The 19,217-nt window shown below is 39.2% G+C and overlaps 1 protein-coding gene and 1 pseudogene across 1 annotated transcript in view; one reads left to right on the top strand and one right to left on the bottom strand.

The window, feature by feature from the left end:
• Nucleotides 1-19,217, bottom strand: part of LOC120435211 — a 117,801-nt pseudogene that overhangs the window by 25,750 nt on the left and 72,834 nt on the right.
• The window catches only part of LOC116316804, a 44,700-nt gene that overhangs the window by 7,034 nt on the left and 18,449 nt on the right, over nt 1-19,217 (top strand). Inside the window, exons 8-17 of the mRNA XM_039604713.1 lie at nt 5,589-5,618; nt 10,139-10,288; nt 10,382-10,549; nt 10,848-10,877; nt 11,652-11,807; nt 13,955-14,122; nt 14,421-14,450; nt 15,230-15,385; nt 15,498-15,665; nt 15,964-15,993. Coding sequence (XP_039460647.1) covers nt 5,589-5,618; nt 10,139-10,288; nt 10,382-10,549; nt 10,848-10,877; nt 11,652-11,807; nt 13,955-14,122; nt 14,421-14,450; nt 15,230-15,385; nt 15,498-15,665; nt 15,964-15,993 — 1,086 coding nt within the window. The remainder of the gene's footprint in view (nt 1-5,588; nt 5,619-10,138; nt 10,289-10,381; nt 10,550-10,847; nt 10,878-11,651; nt 11,808-13,954; nt 14,123-14,420; nt 14,451-15,229; nt 15,386-15,497; nt 15,666-15,963; nt 15,994-19,217) is intronic.

Here is a 19,217-nt window from a genome sequence, read left to right as displayed (position 1 = left end):
ATTACAGTAACTACATTATTATTGTGGTAACGAGCACGGCAACTAGTTATTATTAGTGATGTGTCCTGTGTGTCGAAGCTTCGAATCGCGCTTCGGGTAATCTCGGGGGCGTGTCTGTGAAGCGCGTATCGAGGCTTGCTTTGATTACGTATGCAGTGACGTTCGAGGCTTCGCGGGCAGTCCGTACCACGTGACTGATTCGGGAACTGGTTCACTGGTTCGCGCCAGATTCGAAATAAAATGGGAAGCAAAACACAGCTGATTCCCCCATCACATTGTGTTGCGGAATTGGATTGTTTACGTGCTACATAGTTACTTGAGCATTTCTTCTTCGATGGAGCCTGCAAGGAAGAGATTTGTTTTCTCTTCTAATAAAGTATGCACACAGTAATAAATATCACAAATGATAAGTACCATAATATAAATAAACAACACTACAGATCCTATAACCTGATTTATGTCTTTTAGTTTATTAAAAAGTGAAGCGCCACACAGTTTGTGTCATTATCCAGATGTACATAAGCATGATTACACAGTTATAGGGGCGGGTTTTGATTATCGATTAAAATCGATTCTCGCTTGGAAAACGTGATATTGTTTAATTAAAATCCTGAATCGATTTTTAATATAACTTTATTTTGCCCGAAATGCCAGAATCTCAGGTTAAACCTCACAAAAATTTCAACAACCACCAAACAGCTAAAACAGTAAGTGACAGCAGGTACACGGATTCTGCACAAAGACGCAAACACAAAGCGCGGAACCGCTGACGGATCAGAATCAGTGAGATGTCGCCTTTCTCACCCGACGACACGGACACGGTCGGGGCTGAAAGGACAGCTCACTGATTCTCATGTGTCGGTGGGTCCGCCCTTCGTTTTTACGTCTTTTTGCGCTGATTCTGACGCTGCAGGTTTTATTTCTCTCCAAACAATATTGACTGAACCAGCAGCAAAAGAAGATCCAAACTACGCTTCACATAAACATCGTCATGAATTCCCTCTGACTTTTGCTGTTTTGCTTCCACCACGATAAAAATCACACTTCATGCACAGCTCTCTCTCCCTCTCTCTCTCTGTACTTGAAGAACAGTTTCCCGTCTAAAAATCTGTTTTCTGCATTATTCCCTTGCTTGTTACGCACAAGTCTACCGTTGTTTACAGCGCTGTCAGCCGCTGTTTTTTCCTTTTACTTACTACCGAAAAGAAAACCTAATTTCTGCTGTTCAATAGGCTACCAAACAAATTTAAACTTTTTAAAATTATGCAAAATTGCAAAACGCTTAGCCGTGTCTCTAAACCTCTGTAACTTTGCTTTGCTTCATTCAGCAGCATCAGGTAATGTTCATATGTTGATGAATGGTTTTCTTTCGTTTTTGATCTGCTGCAGAATATTTTTATAAATCGTATTTCTGTTTTATCCTTAGCTGCTTTGACACAAAGGCATCTGCTGTGATGCTCACACCTTTGATAAAGTCTCGCAAGTGTCAGCTTTCTTTTTATAGATATAAAAATATAGAAATGTACTGATCCATGATCTGAATTATAATATTTCTGACTGAGGCACAATTTCCCCTGATCGAATCCTGTATCGAATCGATTCTAGAAATCAGTGACAATCAGTGTTGGGACTAACGCGTTATTAAGTAACGCGTTACAGTAACTACGTTATTATTGTGGTAACGAGCACGGTAACTAGTTATTATGCCAAAACCAGGAACGCGTTACTCGTTACTGGGATTTAGATAGGCTCGTTACTCGTTACTTCGTGTGGTGGATATCGCGGAGCTTCCACAGATTCAATAACATTAGCAAGTGGTGGAAGCCAGCAGGTGGATGAAGGAAAAGGGAGGCAAGAGGAGAGACCCGAAGCGGCCGCCGGTCCGCGTGTCAGGTGAACTGAACTTCAGGTAAGAAGTTATGACCTGCAGTCTATCTGAGTCAGATATAAACCAAGTTTAGGTGGAGTTTATTTTCGTTATGCTGACATTTTCGTACTGCGTGCTAGCTAGCATGACGGAGTTTCTATACAGCTGTGTGGGTGCTATGTTACTGATGTTGAACTTTATTTTGTTGTTCATACGGTTAATTATTAGAGTTGCCAACCGTCCTGTAAAAAACAGAATCGTCTGGTATTCAGAGAAAATATTACGCGTTTCGTACTGAGGTGAAAAGGAACACAGTTTGTCCCGGACTTCAGCTACAATGAAAAAGACACAAAGCTGAAGCTGCACAGCTGCCTCTTCTTCTCTCATTCTCTCCTCTCCTGTTTCTACTTCAATCACGAAACTGATCAATGATCAGCTGATCGGCTTTTCTCTCTTGTTTATTTATCGCCCACTTTGCGCCAGAAAGAGGAAACCAGCGGATGTCGCGTTAAACAACAGCAGCACGTTTAAGCTTGATCAGCTGTTGTTAGAATTTATTTAATATTAATTTCTAGTATCAGCTGATGTTTGCTGGAGCCACAGCTGTAAAGCTGCTGGTCATGATATCAGTTTGGTTATCTGGTGAGAGGGAAACATGAAGATGAAACCAGGAGATGTCCTTACTGAATCATCAGAGCTGAACAGGTGATGGAGAAACAGGTTTACCTGTTAGGTGACATGAATGAGTTGAAGGGAAGTTATGAACTGTTTCTGAGAGACAAATAACACCAGGATCCTTTTCTAAGTAGCTGACAGCTGGTAACTGTGCAGGGGCGGGTCTAGCAAAGTGTTGCCAGGGGGCCAGGTAGGGCATTAACAGGCAAAGGGGGGCACAAAGAAATACTTTTATTTATTATTCTCATTTAAAATGTCTCGCTTTGAAAAAAATAATTATCTGAGTCTTGCAACAAACAATTGATAGATTGATACATATATACCATCAGAACAGTGTACATCACTGTCACAACAGTGTTTATTTTCATTCAAAGGCTTTATGATTTTTCCTATAATGGTGGGCGGTCTCTAGTCAAAATGCCGGGACGATTTTTTTTTTGTCCCAGTCCAGCTCTGTATGCAGCTCATCTGCAGTCTGGTGTTACCTACATCTTCCTATTCAGAAGGCAGAATTTCCAAGTTCTGAGTACAATCAAAAGCACCACGACTGCAGTTTTTGTGTTGGATGTAAAAAGCAGGCTAGAATCATGGCGGCGCTCAACGACGGTCCAGGCGTGGGATTTCTCTCGTGGAAATGTGCACATTATTTTTTCCTTTCTGTTGGTAGGTGGCACAGTGCACTTGTGGCAAGTAAGCAAGCTAGAAGACTGACAATCTTGCTGGGTATCCAGTTACGGAAGCAACACATTAACAAGAGAATTCTGAGTAAAACCAAAGTTACTTTCCCTAGTAACTAGTTACTTTGAAAGTAACGAGTAACTTGAAGTAACTGAGTTACTTTTTTAGAGAAGTAACTAGTAATGTAACTAAGTTACTAATTTAAAGTAACTTACCCAACACTGGTGACAATACGCAGGCCTAACAGTTACACAATCATACCAAAACTCTGTCCTGATAGTTTCCACTTTCTCTTTTGTATCAGACATACTGAGACAATATTTGGGATAAATAACCACGAAAACAATCTATTTATTCAGTTTAGAGGTTTACACATCACATCATTATAATCACAGAGCCTATTTCACTTAAATCGTCCACTTGATGGCGCAGTAGAGCAAATGAATCATCACAATGCTTCGAACCATGAGTCGACCAGTTGGATGGAAAGCTTCAGCTCATCACGAGGCTTCATCTCACCATCACTAGTTATTATGCCAAAATCAGGAGCGCGTTAATCGTTACTGGGATTTAGATAGGGTCGTTATTCGCTACTTCCTGTGGTGGCTATCGCGGAGCTTCCACAGATTCAGTAACATTAGCAAGTGGTGGAGGCCAGCAGGTGGATGCGGAGAGACCCAAAGCGGCCGCCGGTCAGGAGAACTGAACTTCAGGTAACAAGTTATGACCTGCAGTCTATCTGGGTCAGATATAAACCAAGTTTAGGTGTAGTTTATTTTCGTTATGCTGACTTTTTCGTACTGTGTAGCAGCTAGCTTGACGGAGTTTCTATACAGCTGGGTGGGTGCTATGATGTTACTGATGTTGAACTTTATTTTGTTCATAAGGTTAATTAATAGAGTTGCCAACCGTCCCCTAAAAAATGGAATCGTCTGGTATTCAGAGAAAATATTACGCGTTTCTTATTGAAGTGAAAAGAAATGCAGTTTGTCCCAGACTTCAGCCAGGATGGAAAAAGACACAAAGCTGCAGTTATTCTGTGTCTTTGCTGCACAGCTGCCTCTTCTTCTCTCATTCTCTCCCCCTCCCTCTCCTGTTGCTACTTCAATCGTGAAACTGATCAATGATCAGCTGATCGGCTTTTCTCTCTTGTTTGTTTATCTCCCACTTTGCGCCAGAAAGAGGAAACCAGCGGATGTCGCGCTAAACAACAGCAGCACGTTTAAGCTTGATCAGCTGTTGTTAGAATTTATTAAATATTAATTTCTAGTATCAGCTGATGTTTGCTGGAGCCACAGCTGTAAAAGCTGCTGGTCATGATAGGGGTTTGGATATGTGGTGAGAGGGAAACATGAAGATGAAACCAGGAGATGTCCTTACTGAATCATCAGAGCTGAACAGGTGATGGAGAAACAGGTTTAGCTTTTAGGTGACATGAATGAGTTGAAGGGAATTTATGAACTGTTTCTGAGAGACAAATAACACCAGGATCCTTTTCTATGTAGCTGACAGCTGGTAACTGTGCAGGGGCGAGTCTAGTAAAGTTTTGCCAGGAGGGCAGGTAGGGCATTAACAGGGAAAGGATGGCACAAAGTACTTTTCTTTCTTATTCTCATTTGAAATATCTAGCTTTTAAAAAAAAAATAATTATCTGAATCTTACAACAAATGATTGATAGATTGATGCATATATACCATCAAAACAGTGTACATCACTGTCTCAACAGCGTTTGTTTTCATTCAAAGGCTTTATGATTTTTCCTATAATGGTGGGCCGGTCTCTAGTCAAAACGCCCTGGCCGATTCTTTGTCCCAGTCTAGGCCTGTATGCAGCTCATCTGCAGTCTGGTGTTGCCTACATCTTCCTATTCGGAAGGCAGAATTTTCGAGTTCTGAGTACAATCGAAAGCACCACGACTGCAGTTTTCGTGTTGGATGTAAAAAGTGCACATGATGCTGTGACGTAGGCTAGAATCATGGCGGCGGTCAACGACGGTCCAGGCGTGGGATTTCTCTCGTGGAAATATGCACATTATTTTTTCCTTTCTGTTGGTAGGTGGCACAGTGCACTTGTGGCAAGTAAGGAAACTAGAAGACTGGCAATCTTGCTGGATATCCAGTTACGGAAGAAACACATTAACAAGAGAATTCTGAGTAAAACCAAAGTTACTTTCCCTAGTAACTAGTTACTTTGAAAGTAATGAGTAACTTGAACTAACTGAGTTACTTTTTATAGAAGTAACTAGTAATGTAACTAAGTTACTAATTTAAAGTAACTTACCCAACACTGATCATGTATCATGTTATACAGTCATAGGGTTTTATTTCTGGGTAGAAAATGAACTAATTTGAATGTTTTATGTTTACAGGTATTCCTCCATGTCCAACTCCAACTCCTGGTATGAGAAAACTATTTTTTTTTAATTGCCTTGATCTATAGATATAGTTAAACCCATTCTTTAGCTGTTGCACTGGCAGCATGTAGTATTGTCAGTATGACAAAGCCTGAAAGAAAAGCTCATCCTAATAATTTTAGCTGTGATCACAGAACAGAAAATCTAAATTCTATTGTTCTTCATTTGCATATAAATGGTAACGAATCTTTTCAGGATTTTTTTCTTTCTTATTTTTTGAAAGTCTCAGTCCATGGCCTCAGTCCTTGGTGATGCAAGTTTTGCTCATTAATTGTTTTTAAGCACAGGTTTTTTAAATAGTTTTCCTCTCCAGTCCTCTCTAGCTTATGTCTTTCTCCATATCCTTTGTTAAATATTAAGTTTTCTTTTTTGTCTCCGTAGGAAATAGAGAAACTGTAACTTTTTTTTTTTATTTTCAGTCACAGCAGCATGTTAACAACAAAACTTTGAACATACAGTAGTTTGCTGTTCAGTATTTACAATACCCCAAAAGATAACATAAAAAGAGGAGGAAAACAAACAAACAAACAAACCAAAGAAACCCCTACAAAACAAACAAACAAATAAACAAACAACAAACACAAATATAAAAATAAAATGTATAAGGGACATTGAGTGTACAGTTAACTATGATAGTAATATAGAGATATGGTATCCGGTCATGATAAGGTGGTCATTTTAAATGTTTCCATGTACATCAGGAATGGCTGCCATGCCTTAAGAAATTTGGTGGTTGAACCTGCCAGTATATAGCTCATCTTTTCTACATGCAAAAACCTCATGAGCTCTGCAAGCTACTGTTCAATTGTGGGAGGAGCTTCCTGCTTCCATCTTAAAAGTATATGGCACCTTGCAATACGTGAAGCAAAGGCAATAGAATTCGAATAGTATTTTGGCAAAGTGATGTTTTGAGGTATCACCCCAAAGATAGCCGTTAGAGCAGAAGGATCAGTATGATATAATATGGCCCTGTAAGAATGCTTTTAAGCTTTCCCAAACCGTACTGTAGGCCATGCCAGGCGTAATGTTTGTTCTTGTAAAGATATCAATTTGTTTGGAAAGATATTCTACAAACTCTTTATCTGACAAAGAAAAAGGGTTGAGTCTCCAGGAGTACACAAAGGGTTCATCCGGGAAGCTGAGTTCCAAAACAAGTGGACTGTGATCAGATATTACTATGCTATTGTATTTACAAGTCTTGATACTGGGAAGCATTTCTTTGTCAACAAAAAACGTAATCTATACGAGAATATGTTTGATGCATTGCAGAAAAAAAGCAATATTGTTTAGTGGAGGGGTAGAGAAATCGCCACGCATCAACAGCCCCATAGGCTTGTAAATATGACTGTAACACTAATGAGGATTTAGGGAGTGGAAGTCTTTTATCTGAGGAGTGATCTAGTACTGGATCCATAACAGTATTCATGTCTCCTCCAAGGATCAATTAGTGTGTATTAATCTGTGGAAGGGAATTAAGAAAGTCATTGAAAAATATTGAGTGATTCCAATTCGGAGCATATATGTTTGCTAAAATAAGTGAAGTATTAAACAGGGACCCTGTCACAACTACATAGCGACCATTTGGGTCAGCTATTGTGTGAGAGACTATAAATGGAGTATTCTTATTGATCAAAATTGCTGCGCCTCTGGCTTTACCATTGAATTTGGAATGAAAAATATGTCCAACCCAACTTCGTCTTAATCTGGCATGATCTGTATTCTTAAGGTGTGTTTCTTGAAGATAGCTACATGTACTTTAAGATAAATGAGATGAAAGAATACCTTATTTCTTTTCTTTGGGTGGTTCAATCCCTTCACATTCCAACTAATAAAGTTAACATGGCAGCCATTACTCACAGCAGTTGAAGTGTCATCAACAGAAGTCATCACCATAAGTACATGATGAAAAAGGTGGTCCCAATCACAAATACCAATTCTATCATGGGTATACACTGAAATGTTGTTGTTAACAATGATCTGAGCCAATAATATACAACAAAAAAGAAAAAGAAAAAATAGATAAATCTCTCCCACCCACCTCTCCGTGTTCAGTGTTGTCCCCCTGCTTCTATTAAGAGTCCCATTCACCTTATTCACAACCACAGCCCCACATAAGTAGAAGCATCTGAACTATGAATCACACATGTAGTCCAAAATATATTCAAGTTAGAAAGTCACAAAGTCCAACATAGAGTAAAATAATTAAGAGAAGGAAAGAGAAAAACTCCCACGTCAAATTTACCTGTAACCAAAAAGCAGACCTGTTTCACTTCTCATCAAAGCTGACCTGGGAGTCCCTTTTAAGTGATAAGTACTGGAATATAGTTAACCTCCCAGGAAATAAGGGCAAACTCACCAACATCTGAGATTTATAAATGAACCTTGAACATGAAACTAAGCTAAACCACAGATCGTCCGTTTATTGATTGACAAAAATATAGTCATGTTGGTATGAAAGTCCCAGGGGTTCTTATGTAATGTCATTTGGGAGATGACTCAAACTTGGAGTCATTGAAATCTTTCACTGCTTCAAGAGAGTCGAATACCTGTGTTTCTCCATTAAATGAGATCCGAAGGATTAAATGAGATCCGCAGGATTGTTATGGTGCAACGTGGGGGACTCAAGTGCAGACTCCAGGATCGACTGCACACAAGAATTTATTTACAGAAGTCACTGGGTGTATATACAGGTAGTGCAGGGCAGTGCTGTATAAAACAAAGTGAGGGACGGGGCTCCAGGTAAATCCAAGGGGTGATCACTTGCTCTCCGATTCTCCGCATACCACCGTGGGTCCACTCTTCACACTCGACACAAAGATTCACACAGGGGAGGTATCCAGGAGGTCTGTAGACAGGAAACAGGGCTTAATTACAAAATTTTCAATAGATTCTCAACTTAACTGTGCTGTAGCTTTGACTCTCACTGATGCGTGGCAGACAACGATCCAGCGAAGACCAGCAGTCTCCTCCTGGCTTAAATGCCGATCGCCTTAACGGGCATCAGGTGTGTTCCTCCTCTGTGGGCATGGGCCAAGGGCGTGAACCCACAATGAGTTCCTCCCCAGCGACAGAAAGGTGGAGAGAGAGAGAGCGAGAGACAAGAAAAGGTAGAAAAGGCTGATCAGCGTCCTGCTGACCCCCCAGGCCGTGACAAGGATAAAGAAAACCATAGCAAACTCCATCTTTTTTCCGTAGTAGTCCCTTTACCTCGCTGAAAGATGACATAGACATACACATAAAGATAGAGAGAAATACTAAAGAACAAAAGATAATCAGAGTCTAGACAGAAAGAACACAATGGAAACAGAAGAACTCTTATAATAGAAAACTAAATGCCAACCAAAATATACATATTCCCACCAAAGATAACTTAAAATCCAAGACCTGCATAATAAGCAAAAGATTTACAAAGGCCACAGGGAAAAAAAGCTGAGCAATTGCTGCATTTTGAAAAGAAACCAAGATTTGATGGGGAGTGCTTAGTTTTTCACATGACTGTATGTCAATTTCTAAATTATCTGGTGTTAAATATTTTCTGATGTGAGAATAGAATAACTACATCTGTAATCTTGCTGCACAGGTATCGCTCAGTGTCCAACATCACCACTGTCTGGAATGAAAAATATTTTGTTCATTTATTTGAAAGCTACAGTTAAACTCATTTTATAGTTGTAATAAAGACATAATTCGAGATGACAGCGTTTATCCATTCTGTGTAAACTTTACATATTCATATATATATGTCATGGTGGGCTGTGTGGCAGGCAGGAAAAAGGACCCAAAATGCAGGACTCTCAAGACAGGACTGGGACTCAAAACGTAGCATAATTGCTGGCAAAACTTCCTCGTAAAATAAAACTCACAAAACAAAACTCAGAACAGAGGCGCTGGAAGACTGAACATAACAAACACACAGCATATTGAAGATACGACGCGACAGAGAGCAAAGGAAAACACAGGGCTTATATACACAGGGGAGTAATCAGGGAATGGGAAACAGAAGGGAGACAGCTGGGAGAGACAAACAAATCACAAAAACGCAAACTTGACACTGAGAGAGAATGAAAGAATATAACACATGAAACAGAGAAGACAGTGACTTAAACTAGAGGCCAGAACAACAAATAACGTCAAGAGAACAAAACCAAGAATAACCCTTAATACAAAATCAAACCAGCACAACTCAAAAATACGAACAAATCATGATTTAGAAAAACACCAAAACAGAAAAAGAAAATGCTGGGTCAAAATGACCCAGAACCGACAATATATATTTTTATATAACTGTCCTTAGTGTTCTCATTACCAATTCTTCCTATATCAGTTCAATTTAGTTTTGGTTATATAGCGCCAAATCACAACAAGCTTCTCAGGGCACTTTATATTATAAGATTATAAGAACATACAATAAATAATCTATGCGCAAACTGTCATTGTTTTATGTAAATATCAGGTCCTGTGATTGTGAGCAGCTCATTTCATGAATTGTCTTCTTTTCTCCACAGAGCCAGTGGAAATAGTCGTTGACATTGAAATTCCAGTATCCAGTGTGCTCCCAAATTTCAATGATGAAATAAGACACGCTTTGCAAAATTTGTCCTTCCCATATCTCATCACTCAGTCTTTAATAATAGAGGACCTAAATTTCACCACATGTAAGAATTTTGTGGTCATTAAACTTAAATACTGTTTACAAAATGGTGCATTATTTAATAACTTTGTGTCATGCTCTTAAAACTTTTCTAAAGGGTGCTATCCAAACTCCACTGGAGGACTGCAGTGTCAGTGTGAGGACCAGTTTGCTTGGTCATGTGGCAAGTGTGATAAGTACGGCGCATGCAGTAATGTCACCTCCCAAACCTGTGATTGCATAAAGGGATTTCCTCTGAGTGGGGAGTTCTGTCAACCAATCACAGGTAAGAACTGATATCATCTAGCTGTTGGATGAACAGACTACTGCCTTTATCAAATAAATAAATGAACTTTTCAACTGTCTGATTAGCTAACATTGTGTTATGAGAGTGATTAGACAATAGACATTAGACATGAATTGCACTGTGTTTCCACAGTGCAATTCATTCTATACTCACTGGATTAAAGAAACATTACCACATCTGACACTGCATTCATTATCCTTGCTGACATAACCAAAGTCATGGTGTTTAGTTTCTGGCTTGAAAATTAAATAATTAAACATATAATGTTTTTCCACAGGCGTCGCTCCTTGCCCAACACCACCTCCTGGTATGACAAACATCTTTATTATTCATTTGTGGAAGCACAGTTCAATTCATTCTATGCACACTGTATTAAAGAAACATTGACAGATCTAACACTGCCTTCATTATTTGCAAATTCTTTAAATGTGACACACATTTATATATTGTTATTCTTTAAAAGAATACTGTACAGGATCTTCTAAACATCACCTCTATTGTTTCTTTGTATGCCTGAGATATAGTGTAAACTCTTAAAACATAAAAAACTTTATTTGAAGAAACACCAGACGAACTGAGCAGCCCAGTCTCATGGCAGTTTGTGAAGTCACCACTACACAATTATCTGATTGTTTGTGTTCAAAGACACAAATGATCTTGTTATGTTTAATTTGTATTTTCGGTGTGTTATCAAATATCAATATGTAAGAAATTATTTTTACAATGGAAAGTGGATACAATATTTTTTTAGAGAGAAAGACATGAAGGCCATCAACTTGGCAACAAAGAGAAAACTTTCAAAAGATATGTCTACTGTTGTGCTTTAGCTCAGTCGCTGCTAATTTTCTAAAACTTACCAAGTAGATTTTTAGGCATTAACCTAAACCCATGTGTTGTTAATGGATGAACCTAAACAAGTAACATACTTTAATAAATAATGCATTCTTAAATGATAAAGATATTTGAAAATCTGAAACGTGCATGAGTCAAACTTGGGTCAGTTTTACATTTTCACGTAAATATAGTTTCCCATCATTGTAACAGTTGTATGTGATGGATTTTCCCCTTTTCTCCTTCACAGCACCAGTGGACTTTGATATAGACCTTGAACTGCACATCCCAGCATCTAGTGTGCCCCAAAATTTCAGTGTTGTGCTCAGAAATATTCTGAGAAATTTCTCCTTCCCCAAAATCATCACTGGGTCTTTAACACTGAAAGACTTGAACTTCACCACATGTAAGGACCTGATCTTATTTGACTTTTGCACTCCAACAGATTTAATGCTGTTCATATGGTTCTGTATGACTTGTGAACTGTGTTTTGTTCTTCTTTTAAATGTCTTGAAAAGGGTGCTATCCAAACTCCACTGGAGGACTCCAGTGTCAGTGTGAAGACCAGTTTGCTTGGTCATGTGGCAAGTGTGATGAGTACGGCGCATGCAGTAATGTCACCTCACAAACCTGTGATTGCATAAAGGGATTTCCTCTGAGTGGGGAGTTCTGTCAACCAATCACAAGTAAGAACTGATATCATCTAACTGTTGGATGAACAGACTACTGCCTTTATCAAATAAATAAATGAACTTTTCAACTGTCTGATTAGCTAACATTGTGTTATGAGAGTGATTAGACAATAGACATTAGACATGAATTGCACTGTGTTTCCACAGTGCAATTCATTCTATACTCACTGGATTAAAGAAACATTACCACATCTGACACTGCATTCATTATTGTCAGTGGTAAGACATTATAAAACACATTGAAGGAATACAAAACAGTCAGAGTTTTGTTCAGAGAACTACGTGCGCACGGGTGAGTGATCGGGTGATACCCACACCGAGGCTTTGCAGTCAGCTTTATTTATACTCAAGCATGTTTGCGTCACAGACACATGTAGGAAGAGATAACATACCACTCCTTACAAAGCATAAAACATATATGTTCAACTGTCAGCAAGGAACTGGTCAAGCCTATCTTAAGGGAAACAGAAGCCAGTTGGTTCCTGTTCCCAACGGCAGACTCAGCAAACTCAGCAAAGGTGAGGTTTCCTGTGGCAACCTCCTTATGCCAGTCATTTTCTTAGAAGTCAGCAAGGCTCACGTGCATGTGTAGTGACAAGATACATGTAGTATAAAATATATATGAACATCATTGTACATTCGCAAACCTATTTAGGGAAAGCATGTTATTTAATAAAACATTAAACAAAATCTCTTAACAATTATCCTTGCTGACATAACCAAAGTCATGGTGTTTAGTTTCTGGCTTGAAAATTAAATAATTAAACATATAATGTTTTTCCACAGGCGTCGCTCCTTGCCCAACACCACCTCCTGGTATGACAAACATCTTTGTTATTCATTTGTGGAAGCACAGTTCAATTCATTCTATGCACACTGTATTAAAGAAACATTGACAGATCTAACACTGCCTTCATTATTTGCAAATTCTTTAAATGTGACACACATTTATATATTGTTATTCTTTAAAAGAATACTGTACAGGATCTTCTAAACATCACCTCTATTGTTTCTTTGTATGCCTGAGATATAGTGTAAACTCTTAAAACATAAAAACTTTATTTGAAGAAACACCAGACGAACTGAGCAGCCCAGTCTCATGGCAGTTTGTGAAGTCACCACTACACAATTATCTGATTGTTTGTGTTCAAAGACACAAATGATCTTGTTATGTTTAATTTGTATTTTCGGTATGTTATCAAATATCAATATGTAAGAAATTATTTTTACAATGGAAAGTGTATACAATATTTATTTTTTTTTTGAGAGAAAAATGGGGCCATCAACTTGGCAACAAAGAAAACACTTTCAAAAGATATGTCTACTGTTGTGCTTTAGCTCAGTTGCTGCTAATTTTCTAAAACTTACCAAGTAGCTTTTTAGGCATTAACCTAAACCCATGTGTTGTTAATGGATAAACCTAAACAAGTAACATACTTTAATAAATAATGCATTCTTAAATGATAAAGATATTTGAAAATCTGAAACATGCATGAGTCAAACTTGGGTCAGTTTTACATTTTCACGTAAATATAGTTTCCCATCATTGTAACAGTTGTATGTGATGGATTTTCCCCTTTTCTCCTTCACAGCACCAGTGGACTTTGATATAGACCTTGAACTGCACATCCCAGCATCTAGTGTGCCCCAAAATTTCAGTGTTGTGCTCAGAAATATTCTGAGAAATTTCTCCTTCCCCAAATCATCACACTGGGTCTTTAACACTGAAAGACTTGAACTTCACCACATGTAAGGACCTGATCTTATTTGACTTTTGCACTCCAACAGATTTAATGCTGTTCATATGGTCCTGTATGACTTGTTAACTGTGTTTTGTTCTTCTTTTAAATGTCTTGAAAAGGGTGCTATCCAAACTCCACTGGAGGACACCAGTGTCAGTGTGAAGACCAGTTTGCTTGGTCATGTGGCAAGTGTGATAAGTACGGCGCATGCAGTAATGTCACCTCACAAACCTGTTATTGCATAAAGGGATTTCCTCTGAGTGGGGAGTTCTGTCAACCAATCACAGGTAAGAACTGATATCATCTAGCTGTTGGATGAACAGACTATTGCCTTTATCAAATAAATAAATGAACTTTTCAACTGTCTGATTAGCTAACATTGTGTTATGAGAGTGATTAGACAATAGACATTAGACATGAATTGCACTGTGTTTCCACAGTGCAATTCATTCTATACTCACTGGATTAAAGAAACATTACCACATCTGACACTGCATTCATTATCCTTGCTGACATAACCAAAGTCATGGTGTTTAGTTTCTGGCTTGAAAATTAAATAATTAAACATATAATGTTTTTCCACAGGCGTCGCTCCTTGCCCAACACCACCTCCTGGTATGACAAACATCTTTGTTATTCATTTGTGGAAGCACAGTTCAATTCATTCTATGCACACTGTATTAAAGAAACATTGACAGATCTAACACTGCCTTCATTATTTGCAAATTCTTTAAATGTGACACACATTTATATATTGTTATTCTTTAAAAGAATACTGTACAGGATCTTCTAAACATCACCTCTATTGTTTCTTTGTATGCCTGAGATATAGTGTAAACTCTTAAAACATAAAAAACTTTATTTGAAGAAACACCAGACGAACTGAGCAGCCCAGTCTCATGGCAGTTTGTGAAGTCACCACTACACAATTACCTGATTGTTTGTGTTCAAAGACACAAATGATCTTGTTATGTTTAATTTGTATTTTCGGTGTGTTATCAAATATCAATATGTAAGAAATTATTTTTACAATGGAAAGTGTATACAATATTTATTTTTTTTTGAGAGAAAAACATGGGGGCCATCAACTTGGCAACAAAGAAAACACTTTCAAAAGATATGTCTACTGTTGTGCTTTAGCTCAGTTGCTGCTAATTTTCTAAAACTTACCAAGTAGCTTTTTAGGCATTAACCTAAACCCATGTGTTGTTAATGGATAAACCTAAACAAGTAACATACTTTAATAAATAATGCATTCTTAAATGATAAAGATATTTGAAAATCTGAAACATGCATGAGTCAAACTTGGGTCAGTTTTACATTTTCACGTAAATATAGTTTCCCATCATTGTAACAGTTGTATGTGATGGATTTTCCCCTTTTCTCCTTCACAGCACCAGTGGACTTTGATATAGACCTTGAACTGCACATCCCAGCATCTAGTGTGCCCCAAAATTTCAGTGTTGTGCTCAGAAATATTCTGAGAAATTTCTCCTTCCCCAAAATCATCACTGGGTCTTTAACACTGAAAGACTTGAACTTCACCACATGTAAGGACCTGATCTTATTTGACTTTTGCACTCCAACAGATTTAATGCTGTTCATATGGTCCTGTATGACTTGTTAACTGTGTTTTGTTCTTCTTTTAAATGTCTTGAAAAGGGTGCTATCCAAACTCCACTGGAGGACACCAGTGTCAGTGTGAAGACCAGTTTGCTTGGTCATGTGGCAAGTGTGATAAGTACGGCGCATGCAGTAATGTCACCTCACAAACCTGTGATTGCATAAAGGGATTTCCTCTGAGTGGGGAGTTCTGTCAACCAATCACAGGTAAGAACTGATATCATCTAGCTGTTGGATGAACAGACTATTGCCTTTATCAAATAAATAAATGAACTTTTCAACTGTCTGATTAGCTAACATTGTGTTATGAGAGTGATTAGACAATAGACATTAGACATGAATTGCACTGTGTTTCCACAGTGCAATTCATTCTATACTCACTGGATTAAAGAAACATTACCACATCTGACACTGCATTCATTATCCTTGCTGACATAACCAAAGTCATGGTGTTTAGTTTCTGGCTTGAAAATTAAATAATTAAACATATAATGTTTTTCCACAGGCGTCGCTCCTTGCCCAACACCACCTCCTGGTATGACAAACATCTTTGTTATTCATTTGTGGAAGCACAGTTCAATTCATTCTATGCACACTGTATTAAAGAAACATTGACAGATCTAACACTGCCTTCATTATTTGCAAATTCTTTAAATGTGACACACATTTATATATTGTTATTCTTTAAAAGAATACTGTACAGGATCTTCTAAACATCACCTCTATTGTTTCTTTGTATGCCTGAGATATAGTGTAAACTCTTAAAACATAAAAAATTGTATTTGAAGAAACACCAGACGAACTGAGCAGCCCAGTCTCATGGCAGTTTGTGAAGTCACCACTACACAATTATCTGATTGTTTGTGTTCAAAGACACAAATGATCTTGTTATGTTACGTTTAATTTGTATTTTCGGTGTGTTATCAAATATCAATATGTAAGAAATTATTTTTACAATGGAAAGTGTATACAATATTTTTTTTAGAGAAAGACATGAAGGCCATCAACTTAGCCACAAAGAGAAAACTTTCAAAAGATATGTCTACTGTTGTGCTTTAGCTCAGTCGCTGCTAATTTTCTAAAACTTACCAAGTAGCTTTTTAGGCATTAACCTAAACAGATTTGTTGTTAATGGATAAACCTAAACAAGTAACATACTTTAATAAATAATGCATTCTTAAATGATAAAGATATTTGAAAATCTAAAACGTTCATGAGTCAAACTTGGGTCAGTTTTACATTTTCACGTAAATATAGTTTCCCATCATTGTAACAGTTGTATGTGATCTTGATGCATTCTCAATCATCCAGGAAAGTAAATCTCCAAAAGTTGAATCTGTTCATCTGGACGTAGCGTTTTGTGGGAGAAACGTTTCGTCACTCATCCAAGTGACTTCTTCAGTCTCAGCTGACTGCAGGTTTCCCCAAACCTTATAAACAGTACATTTGCATAATGACTGAAACCAGCCCACTGAAGGAACAATGGGCTGTGAGGTCAGTTCCTTAATCATAATTATGCAAATTCCATGACCATTGATCAACAATCACTGACCAAAACCCACTGATCAAAGAACACTGATCAATGGCCATGAGTCCCATTCACGGAGAGTTGGGGAATGGCTGCAATCACAGCATTGTAAGATGGCGAAAGACTGACAATGCTTTTAGATGAGAATACTCTCAAAAAGGTGTTTGACTTCACTGAGAAGGCTCGTCTAGCACAGCACAAGAAGTCTAAGACCAGGCAACAAAGGAAGTTTGACTTACTTTTTGTACGTCGGAAACCACCGCAAAATACGGAGAGTGTCCTCAGTGGCCAGAAGAGACAAGGATGCGACACGGAGGATGTGGACAAGTGGGTGAAGAATTTGTCTGACAGACAGCTCACCCAAACAGAGAAAAACATCCTTGCTAAAGGGTTGAATTTTGCCGTCACACCGAGACAAATCCCGCTAGTGGAGCTGATCACAGCCACAGAAACAGCAATTCGTAACAACAATATTGCAGAAGTGGAAGCAGAGCAACTACGGACGAAAGTTTCGGCCTGTCTCAGCAATGCAAAGCCCCAGCATCCAACATCACCATGGAGGAGAGGAAGGCACTCACTTCACTTAGTGATGACAACAACATTATCATCCTTCCGGCAGACAAGGGTAGGTGCACAGTATTGCTTAACCAGAAAGACTATCATGAGAAGATTTTGTCACTACTCAGTGATGAAAATACTTATGAGCCCCTGAAACGAGACCCAGGAAGTGGCTACAGGAAGAGGGTGATAGACTGTCTGAAGCAATTGGAACAAGACAAGGCTATCGACCGGACCTCATACCACAGGCTGTACCCAGGGAGTCTACACCAAGTCTGTATGGTTTACCGAAAATACATAAGCAGGGTGCACCTTTAAGACCAATTGTCTGCATGATCAACTCGGTCACCTATAACATCTCCAAGTTTCTGGCTTGATCCTCAACCCGCTGGTGGGCAGCTCTGAACACCACATCCAGAACACCCTGGATTTTGTTGAGAAGGTGAGAGATGTCATTATGGAGGCAGATGAAACCATGGTCTCGTCTGACGTTACATCGCTCTTCACTTGCATCCCAGTCACGGAAGCGTTGGAGGTAGTCCGTGAGATTACAGGATGACACCAACCTCAGCAACAGGACCACCCTCAGCATCGACCAAGTGTGTTTGCTTTTGGAACTGTGTCTTCATTCCACCTACTTCACATACAAGGGTCAGTTCTACAGGCAGAAACATGGGTGTGCCATGGGCTCCCCAGTTTCACCCATCGTGGCCAATTTGTACATGGAAGAAGTGGAAAGAGGGCGTTGCTATCCTACCCTGGAACACCACCAAGCCATTGGTTCAGATATGTGGATGACACCTGGGTGAAAATCAAATCTCAGGACGTACTACATTTCACGGATCACATTAACTCGGTGGACCAACACATCAAATTCACCAGGGAGGATATGAAAAGTGGCAGGTTAGCCTTCTTAGACTGTGAGATTTCCATCAGTAATGGGGACATCTAAAGGCTGACGTGTACCGTAAACCTACACATACGGATCAGTATCTAAGGTTTGACTCTCATCATCCACTGGAGCACAAACTGGGTGTCATCAGGACGCTACAACACAGAGCGAACACCATCCCCACAGACACAGCGGCCAGGGAGGCAGAAGAACAGCACATCAAGAAGGCCCTGAGTAAATGTGGTTATCCCAGCTGGACTTTTGTCAAAGCTGGGAAGGCACCTAAAGAAAGCTCCAGCCGATCCAGGAGAGAAGGACAACCGCTGCCCAGGCGAAAACCTGTAGTGATCCCATATGTGTCAGGAGTATCGGAACAGTTGAGACGCATTTTTCTAAACACCGTGTCTCTGTGGCTTTTAAACCCCAAAACACGCTGCGCCAAAAAACTGGTCCACCCAAGGATCGGGTCCCCGACACAAACAGAGTAACATAGTGTACGCTGTTAAGTGCCAGGAGGATTGCCAGGATTTATACATTGGGGAAACCAAACAACCTCTAGCGAAGCGGATGGCACAACACAGAAGAGCAACCTCATCAGGCCAGGACTCTGCAGTCTATTTACACCTACAGGCCAGTGGACACTCTTTCAACGATGAGGATGTACACATCCTGGACAGGGAGGAACGCTGGTTTGAGCGCGGAGTCAAGGAGGCCATTTACGTGAAAAGGGAAAGACCATCTCTGAATCGAGGAGGAGGCCTAAGGGTACATCTTTCGCCAT

The sequence above is a fragment of the Oreochromis aureus genome, linkage group 20 (genome assembly GCF_013358895.1).
Source record: "Oreochromis aureus strain Israel breed Guangdong linkage group 20, ZZ_aureus, whole genome shotgun sequence".
Taxonomy (NCBI): domain Eukaryota; kingdom Metazoa; phylum Chordata; class Actinopteri; order Cichliformes; family Cichlidae; genus Oreochromis; species Oreochromis aureus.
The sequence above is the reverse complement of the archived record's forward strand: the minus strand, read 5'-3'. Positions and strand labels throughout refer to the sequence as shown.